Here is a 10,038-nt window from a genome sequence, read left to right as displayed (position 1 = left end):
TTTAATGGTGTATCATTTACTCAATGCGAGACAAATCTGAAATTAAGCAAAGTGGGGACCAGGGAAAAATGGAAACCTAAAGAATATAGTCCAATGTTATTTTAATTGAAACAAAAATCTTGAAATTTTCCAAGCTACTCAAACAACAATATAAACACAAAGAAACATAAAAGGTGAGAGTGATAGGCTATTAATATCAACATCTGACAGCATAGTAAGGCCTTAACCGAATTAATATCTCAATCATAAAGGGATTTCTTTGCATCTGGTGATCTGGAAAATGTTCACTCCCTTATTAGTGAATGACCTCAAAATCTGCCTCTTTCTCACAAGTGAAAGAAATTCTTAAACCACCAACAATCACTAGGAAATAAAGGAACACTGTTTTCATATTCCTCACAAACACAGGAATAATGTTATTGATTTTTATAGTGAATCCAATCCTTGCAAAACATAAATCTTTTTTGTATCATTTCAAACTTTCTGAAATATATATACTGGCATTGGCCACTTATTCTCAGATAAAACTCTATAATGAAACCTTATAGTTCACCTATTCTTGCATTTATCACCCCTGCTCCTCAAGTCTCCTCACCTTCCTCCAATTCCAGCAACAAGATATGACTAAAAACAGACACAAAACATAAACTGTTCCATATCAAATTTTACTAAATCTTGTTTAGCCTCTCAACAACACTCTTTCCTTTCCTTTTTCACCAACTAACGGGATTACAAAATTATGCCAAGCAAATTTCAGTTCAAAAGAAAATAACCCTTTGCATCTTTCTCCAACGTCCTCCTGGAGTTAGAAGGTCAATTACTATTTAGACATTTAGAGGAAGGAGCCAACAAAACCATGGTGAAAATTTTGCTGATAAGACCTAGAAAAGCAAATCCTTGTGTCAATGCAGACCATTTCTAACTCATTATTTGGAACTTGTACACGATGTCAATTTTAACAATTATGCCATGTGTCTGAATCTTCTTTTAGCTCATAAGGTTCAGTTTGTCAGGATCCCTCTTAAATAACTCCAAATTCTCATGGTATTCGTGCCGGCAGTGAGAAACCAAGCAATAAAAACCTTATATGAATAGACCAAAATAAGGAAGAACACAGGAGAGCAAAGTAACTTACGTGACAAGCCCTTTATTGTCCATATCAGCCGCGAGAAATTCTGCGACAGTCATGTCTCTACAGAGCACCAGTTTTGCCATCTTCCGGTGCCGCTTGTCGATCCTTGCCTCAGCCAAGTAAAGAAATGCACGAGTGACGGCGAGAGTGGACACTAGGAGCCACAGCGACGCAAATAACCTGCCCGGCAGCGTTGTGAATGCTCGGTCCCCGTACCCAACGGTGGTCACAGACATCACAGAGAGGTAAAAGGAATCGAGCCATCCAAGCTGCTCCACGAAGCGCAGCACGCCGGTGCCGACGCCGATGCAGAGCAGGACGACGCAGAGCGCAAGTGCTACCTTCATCCGTATCCTCATCCGCCCCTTCTTGACGTCGATTATATAATTCCGGGTGATGTTGTGTCCGTGCTCGTGCTGGTGCTGGTGTTGGTCGTGATTCTTTTGCTGATTATGTTTCTTCTTGTCGTCGATCTTCATCGGGTTGTTGACGGCGGAGAGGAGGAGGGACTCCTGGATATCGAGCACGTAAGACACCATCCCGGAGAGAAGGATATCGACGAAACCGAAGCCAATGATGACGAACATGATGGAAAAGATCTTGGCGGAGGCAGTAACCGGGGTGATGTCGCCGTAGCCAATGGTGCACATAGTTACGATGCAGAAGTAGAGGGCGTCGACAACGGGATGGGTCTCTTTGGCGACGAAGTGGTGGCGATTGAAGGTATAGATTGAGATCCCAAAAATGAGGTAGACGACGAGAAGGAGGAAAGCCTGGGTGACGATGGAGGGGCGATCAGGGGTGTCGATATGGGAGCCTCCGACTTCATTGATCGCGGAGATGGCCGGGGCGGTGCGGGATCGGTGGAGGCTGTTCCTCCCCCTAGAGGCGGAGGGGTCGCTGAGCCAGGCATGGGCGACGGCGGCGGCGGAGAAGGAGGAAGAGGAGTTGGGATTGCCGGAGAGGGGAGAGGCGGGAAGAGGAGAGGAAGACGAGGGAAGAGGGGCGAATTCGTCTGGTTCGTCGTCGGTAGAAGGTGGGAACTGGCCGAAGATAAGTAGGTCCTTGAGGGAGGAGGCGGCGGTGGCGGTGCTGGGGCTGGAGAGGGGGATGGAGATCTCTCCGTCCTCGGGGAGGGGGCAGAGGACAGAGGACGGCGGAACGGAGGAAGTGACGGAGGCCCTCTGCCGGTGGCTGGGCAGAGACGGCGACTGAGATCCGATTTTTAGGGGAAGAAGCGGCTCGGTTTCCATGCGTATGGAAATGACAAAGAAGATTGAAGATGGGCTCGAAGTTCAACATAAATCACAAGTTTTTTTTTCATTTTATATATACTTTTATTTTAAAAATAATAATTTAAATTAAAGGATAATAATTTTGAGAAATAAAAATTGAAAATACATAAAATATACATAATTTTGAAAAGAGCTTTGGGAAGTATAAGAATCATTTTCCCCATCAATTTTATCTTTTGATTTTTTTTAATGGGTTCAAAAGATAATCCGCTAAATTCCGTTCTTTGGATGTTGGATTAGGATGTCCTCAAATCATTAAAAATTGTAGCTGCCTTGAAAAAGTCATTAATTTAACAAGGATTTTTAATTTTGGTTCATCATCTTGGCCTACCTGTGTGCAAGACGGCGAGGACGGGGAAGCAGTGTCCACGACGCAACATGAAGATCGCAAGTTGGATGGAGTTTTCATAAGCCTCTACAACAAAAGGGGGCACAACATGTCCTTCATTCGTGATGAATAGTAATTTTGATAATATTGGAAACCAAATAGGGAGAGACCGTCAATGCTATCCGTCCATGACGATTTTCAAATCTTCTCGGGACGATCTGGTGGTTAGCGCATGAGGTGTTATCAATATAAAATCTTGGGTTTGAATCTCGACAATTCGAGATAAATATCTCTCTTATGTGTTAGTCATTATTCCAAAGGCTAGTAGTCATCCGTAATTTACCTCCTCCGTGTTGGCTCTGAGACGGATTGACGAGGATATTGAGGACGAACGTATTCGTCTTTTGCCACCGTGACAATTTTCAAATATGACAATTAACCATAACTTTTCATTCTCTAATCATGATTGCATTTTGGTGTTTTGAAACCCACAACTAGTTGATTTGAGCATCCTACAAGCGGAGCAGCGTTTACATTGCCAAACACGCTGTAAAATCACGGGGCAGCAGGTTTTGATGACTTTTATATATGGACTTCGTAGCATCGTGCCCCAAAGGTCGTTGAGGCAATCCCTATGTGAGCTAGGAGATTCAATCAGCGAACTATGGATGGTGCCCGGTGATTTCAATGCCTTGCTATCAGCCAAGGAAAAGGAGATAGGTCGATGATACTATATGAAATTCAGGACTTTGAAGCTACACTTCAACGGTGTAACTTAGTGGACAGGCAGTCAATGAGAATCCATTTAACATGGGCAAATGGAGCTGTCTCAAGCAAGCTAGACCTTGCATTGATCAACACATGATGACTACTTGAAGATTTCCACAGTTTTGTAGAATTCTTGCCGTCAGGCTACCTCTCCGACCACTCATGTATGTTGTGCGGTCACGATGCTACAAGGTTTGCAACCTAAATAGAGGTCTTTCAAGTTTCATACCATGTGGGTATTGCATGAAAGCTTTCAGGTACTACTCATTAACTTTTGGGCACAGCCAACAATCGGATATGCTCAATTCCGACTCAAACAGAAGCTAACTCGGTTCAAACTGCAGATACACAAGTTGAACAAGCAACATTTTTAACACATCTCCAAGAAAGCACAGCAAGCTACAAAGGAGTTAGAAGTCGGCCAACGGAGGATATTATCAGGCGAACCCAAGCCCGACTACTATATGCACTTGGAGGTCACAACTAGTAGATTGGCGGAGGTAGAGAGATCTTTATATAAATAGCCAGCAAAATGTAAATATCTGAAGAAAGTAACTGACCCACCAACTTCTTTCATGATTTGGTCAAACAACAACAAAAGCAATACTGTAGTGGTCATTACCACAGCTTCTGGTGAACAAACGATGAGCATGTAGGAGGTGACCGATGAATTTGTCTCCCACTTCAAGAGGCTACTAGGAACATCTGCAACTTGCATAGCTGGGCCAACACTTACAATGTAGCAACAACTCCTCCTCACCAACAAAGAGATACAAACAGCATTGTTCGATATCCCCAATGAGTGTACCCAAGACCAAATGGATATGGCTCTAAATTTTTCAAAGAAGCTTGGCAAACAAGAGTTGGGACGTGTACAAGGCAGCTAAGGAATTTTTAACCTCAGGTCGCCTCTTCAAGCAATGGAATCACACACTGCTCTAGTCATGGTTCCTAAAACCGAGAATGCCACATTTGTTGTGAATTACAAGCACGTGGTGTATAAAATCATCTCCAAAATCTTGGCATCTCAACTGCAATCAGCCACTATTAGCCTCTTCGACCCAGCTCAAGCAACGTTTGTTGAAGACTGCTTAATCGTAAAGAACATCCACCTAGCGCAAGAGCTACTACGAAAATATGCAAGGAAAAGAATCACTTAAAAGTGAGTGCTCAAACTCAACCTCCAAAAGACATTTGACTCGGTAGAGTGGCTCTTGTTTATGGTTGCCCTTAAATGCTTCGGATTCCCACTGATGTAGTATGTAGAGAGGGGAGGGGCATTTTTGTCATTTTACTATAGTAACCTTTTTGACAGTGTAGATGCATGAAAAAGGGGTGGTTTTGGGAGGCTGTGGGGTTTTTTTCTTCGCCGCCAGGATGAAGGCACAAGGGGGTGCCGCCTGCATCGCCATCGTCGTCCACCCTCGCATGCACGCCCAGGCAGATGGACGCACTCCGACACCTCCGTCGTCGACTTGCTTCCCCTTCTCCAATGCATACCTTCATCACGAGGTTGGGTTCATACCGCCTCTCAATCTGGTGCCTCCTGCACATTGACACTAACGGACGCCGACCATGACATCCTCTCCTTCTTCCTCTGTGCTTGCCACTGTCACACAGTGGGGGTTGGGCTCTACCGTCGTCATGAAAACCACATACGTCGACGCTTCCTCTCCCTCACGCACGCCGCCGCCCTCCTCACACGGACCACCGCTCATCGCCACCCCATGCCACCTCGCTCTCACGCACGCCGCCTCCGATGTCGCTCGCCGTTGAGGCCTGCCGTCGCCAGGACAGGACCGCCCCTCTCCTCTCTTCCTCCCCGATGGCCACTACCTCATCCAGCGGCTACCATCGCGTCTGGCCACCAGGATGCACCTCGTCGCCGCCTTCACTCACACAGGCAACAACTCTCATCCCCCTCACGATCGCCTTCTCCAACCTCCGCCGTCGACGGCCGCCTCTTTCCTTCCTCCTCCTCTCTTATCCGTGAGACATCATCGCCTCACAGCGTCGTTGCCATCACAGACTAGTCGCTGGCCACCCACAACTCGCTCCAGCACTGAGGGTGTTGTCGTCGCATTCCACGGCCCTCGTCTTCACGCCACAGCCAATCGTCGCCTCCTTTTCTCCCTCTCAACCTTTGTCGACCATAGCGCCCACGAGAGCACCAGTTCCATAACCCCTGACAGGCACTCCTCAACCGTTGGCCCCGCTGTCGACACCTCAGATTCGTCGGTTTGGTTCTCTAGCTCTCGATCTACATTGTCGTACGCCTTCGATGTCGATCCGGCCCCCGAGCCCTCGCTGTCATTATGTTCTTACCTGACTTGTGAGATGTTTTATATGTTCCAACCTTCGTGCCGCCATTGTATCTCGGCTTGCGCGCCGATATCTTATCTCGGCCTACATGCTGATATGTCAGATCTAGCTCTCCAGCTTATTCAGAGTCATCTACTCTTCTGAGTCATGACAACTCGACCAGCGTCCCAACCAGCTAACCGATCTAACAAGGGCGCCCCTTTGGGCCAGGGTACGTTCTCCGTACTCACTCTACATGCATTTCATTATTATATGTCTTAGTCTGTTACTTATATATTTGTTGGATTTGCCTCGAGCATCGGGTACCAGAGACCGAGGCGACCCGGTCGGTGGCTGCAGGTAGCATTGACCAGAAGACTTCTGACGACTTGGTCAACATAAAAACCATTTCAGCATACCCCCCTCCGGGACGTCACGATTCGGTCAACATTCTAGCCACCTCAGTCGGATGTCCGTCTGCCTCAGATTCCGAACAGGATCAATTTGACGTCATCTGTGAGAATCTGCTTCACCTGTTCTAGAACGTGAAAATGGACGACGTTGGAAGACTCTCTGCCATTATCACAGTCTCGGAGGATTTCGACGAACATATTATCTTATCCCTTCGCTCCACGAGTATTCGGGAGCCGAGAAATTGACTTGGAGCTTCAACTGGCCGACAGGTTAGTTTTTCCATTATGTATTTTCCCTGACTCCACGGTATTCAAGAGTCGAGGGACCGAGACAGATCTTCAGTCGAGTGGCATAGCTCCTAGACCAGGCTCTACCTCCCTCGTTCGAAGTTGAGCAATCTTCACTAGTCTCGGACTAGCTTATCGGATCCATTATCTCCTCCGTTCGGGGTCGAGTGGTCTTCACTGGTCTCAGACCAACTTATCGGATCCATTATCTCTCTCGTTATGGATTGAGCGGTCTTCACTAGTATCGAACCAGTTTATTGGATCCATTATCTCCCTCGTTCGGGGTCGAGCAGTCTTCACTGGTCTTGGACCAGGTTATCAGATCCATTATCTTCCCCGTTTGGGGTGGAGCGGTCTTCATTGGTCTCGGACTAGCTTATCGGATCCATTATCTCTCCCGTTCGAGGTCGAGCGGTCTTCACTGGTTTCGGACCAGCTTATCGAATCCATTATCTCCCTCGTTCAAGGTCGAGCGGTCTTCGCTAGTCTCAGACCAACATATCGGATCTCTTATCTCCCCCGTTCAGGGTCGATCTATTGCCACTGGTCTCGGACCAGAGTATCGCCACCGGTCTCGAACCGGAGTATCATCACCGATCTCGGACCAGAGTTAGCCACCAGTCTCAGACCGGAGTATCGCCACTAGTCTCGGACCGGATTATCGTCACTGGTCTCGGACCGAAATATCGCCACCGGTCTTGGACCGGAGTATCGCCAACGCCTCCCGGTCAGGCTTTCCAAACTCTCGCCCCAGCGCAAGTTATAAGCGAGCATGCTCTTGCGACCAACGACCTTCCGGTCGAGCTCTAGACTCTCGTCCCAGCTCGAGTTATAAGCGAGCATGCTCTCACGACCAACGACCTCCCGGTCGGGCTCTAGACTCTCACCTCAGCGTGAGTTATAAGCGAGCATGCTCTCGCGACCAACTATCTCCTGGTCGGGCTCCATACTCTCGCGTCGGCGCGAGTTATAAGCGAGCATGCTCTCGCAACCAACGACCTCCCGGTCGGACTCCAGCGGTTCCAGAAGAGGTCATTAGTGGATTACTCGTCGATAGGTCTGATAGATCTGAGTCTTGGAGTAGGAGTCGCCGAAAGCTCCGAATCAAGTAACTCCTTGCGTACTGTGCTTTTATGGTTTCTATTTTAATTAGTTTTCCCACTACGTAATCTTTTTTAAAACTAGAAAAAAGTAGATTTTAAAACCACGTGATTCACCCCCCCCTCCCTCACGTGCGTAATGATCCTATAGCTACATCTCTAGAACTCGGGTGTACTGCTAAATATGCAAGAGTTGGCGTCACAAGGTCCAATTGTAACGTATCGGTAAGGACCGTTACATCTCCATGAAAACTTGGGTCTAGTGTTAAATAGGTAAGAGTTCTTACACCATAGGTTGGATAAGAACAAATATGATAGAAAAATTAATAATCTAATATTTGAAACATAGAGCACAAGAACCTTCACTGATAAATCAATGAAGGTAGTAGATACGATGATTAGGAGAAGAATTAGTAGTTTATGTGTGTAAGAGATAAAATGGGTAGGCAAGAAAGCAAAAATGATAGGGAACTTGGGTTTTAAGTTATGATACACAGGAAAGAGTAAAGCAAGAAATTGAGTGGGTATTGTTATAGATAGTTTGTTAAAGGATGAAGTTGTAGTAGTAGTTAAAATAGGGGATAAAATTATAACCTTTAAGACCAGTTGAGAGGGGGGGGTGAATGACTCACTTCGATTTCTTCGTTGACTTGATTTTGCACAGCGAAAACTTGAAGACAATGTTAACTCTTGTATTTACTTGGTATCCACTTCCTCAAGGAGATGACTAGTTCAAGTATTCACACCACAGTCACTCTTCCACTATAGAATTTCTCCTTCTCGGAACTATACCGAAGGTGGAGAAACTTTACAAGGTTTACAGCTCTCTCTCTCTCTAAAGAAATAGCTCACAACAACTACAAGGAATAAGAAGAGGATGATTTACAAACTTGAAATAGCTTCTCTTTGTAGAGTACAACTTGAAAATCTGGCAAGGAGGAGAGCTTGAATTTATTCTTGAGCACTTGAGAGATCTTGATCACTTGAGAACACTTGAGAGCAATCAAACAGTATTTTTTTCGAGTGTATGTTGTTCTCTTTTTTCTTCAGGCTTTTAAACATCTTCAAAATATAGTCGTTTCTCTCATGGGTGTCGTCGTGAATCGATTGGGGTACATCTCCAATCGAGTCAAAAGTATCTATTGAGCGCCATCACGTCTAGATCAACGGTGTAGATAATTTCGTTCGAATCTCAATCGATTGGGTCAGTATTCTCAATCGATTGAATTCATCAATCGATCAGTAGATCGATTCAGAAGCACGCTAAGCTTTTGTGCAGAGGCTAGATTAATCGATCGGTCGTTCAATTGGTTACCTCCAATCAATCGGCTGATCGATCCAAATACGCACTGTGCTCTCGCGCGAAGCTCGGTCAATCAATCGTTCGATTGATTGGCTACCTCCAATTGATTGGCTGATCAATCCAGACACGCGTTGTACTTCACGCAAAAGGCTTTGTCAATCGATCGGACGATCGATTGATTTCCTCCAATCGATCGGTTGATCGATCCAGGAGCGCTCTGTACATGCTGAGCTTTTGCGTAAAGGCTAGATCAATCGATCGATCAATCGATTGGTTACCTCCAATCGATCGGTTGATCGATCCAGGAGTGCTCTGTTTCACAACCGTGCTTCTCAATCGATTAACCAATCGATTACTGGCTTCCCATTTAATAATAAGTGAATTAATACATATTTCTTTTAATACAATACCTCATGCCAGATGAACATCTATTCCCTGGACTTTGTGCCTGATGATTTTTCATCTCCAGGCCTTTGTGTCAAATGTCTGGTCCTCGACCTCCTTGGTCTTCTCTTTGCCTTGCATCTGGCCTTCTGACCTGCAAAAGCTTCTCTTGCCAAGAATCCAGTCCTTGACCTTCTTGGACTTCTCTTGCCTTGCATCCAGTCTTTCGACCTACAAGACTTCGCTTGTCAATAATCTGGTCCTCAACCTCCTTGGGCTTCCCTTGTCTCGCATCCAGTCTTCCGACCTGCAAGAACTTCTCCTGCAAACTCGCAGCTCATGTTAGATCCAATGTATTAACCTAAACTTAAATAATTGTCAACACATTGAAACTTTCAAGGCATAATTACATCATCAACGATAATAGCGACGAAAGAAACTATGAACATAATTAGCGTATATGCACTGCAAGTAGGATTAGATGAAGCTATCAAATTAAGATTTTGGGATGATTTAGATGAAATATTATAAAACATTTCGCTAAATGAAATGATTTTAATAGAAGGTAGTCTAAATGAACATGTCGAAGTGAAAAATGAAGAATATGAGAAGGTACATGGAAGTTACGGGGTTCGAACGAAAAATGAGGAAGGAAAAATTATATTAGATTTTGCAATAGCATATGACCTTATATTAGCCAATTCATTTTTTAAGAAAAGAGAAAAA

At 45.3% G+C, this 10,038-nt stretch overlaps 1 protein-coding gene across 1 annotated transcript; it reads right to left on the bottom strand.

The window, feature by feature from the left end:
* Positions 1-1,067: 1,067 nt before the first annotated feature.
* LOC121975819 (two-pore potassium channel 3-like) lies at positions 1,068-2,438 on the bottom strand. The gene has a single exon (XM_042527702.1). It carries the CDS (start codon positions 2,383-2,385, stop codon positions 1,132-1,134), a length of 1,254 nt encoding a protein of 417 aa, XP_042383636.1. The 5' UTR covers positions 2,386-2,438; the 3' UTR covers positions 1,068-1,131.
* Between the last annotated feature and the right edge of the window lie 7,600 nt (positions 2,439-10,038).

The sequence above is a fragment of the Zingiber officinale genome, chromosome 4B (assembly GCF_018446385.1).
Source record: "Zingiber officinale cultivar Zhangliang chromosome 4B, Zo_v1.1, whole genome shotgun sequence".
Taxonomy (NCBI): domain Eukaryota; kingdom Viridiplantae; phylum Streptophyta; class Magnoliopsida; order Zingiberales; family Zingiberaceae; genus Zingiber; species Zingiber officinale.
The sequence above is the reverse complement of the archived record's forward strand: the minus strand, read 5'-3'. Positions and strand labels throughout refer to the sequence as shown.

What these genes read in the sequence shown, in the direction of transcription:
- LOC121975819 (XM_042527702.1), bottom strand. Translation starts at nt 2,385, where the DNA reads ATGGAAACCGAGCCGCTTCTTCCCCTAAAAATCGGATCTCAGTCGCCG.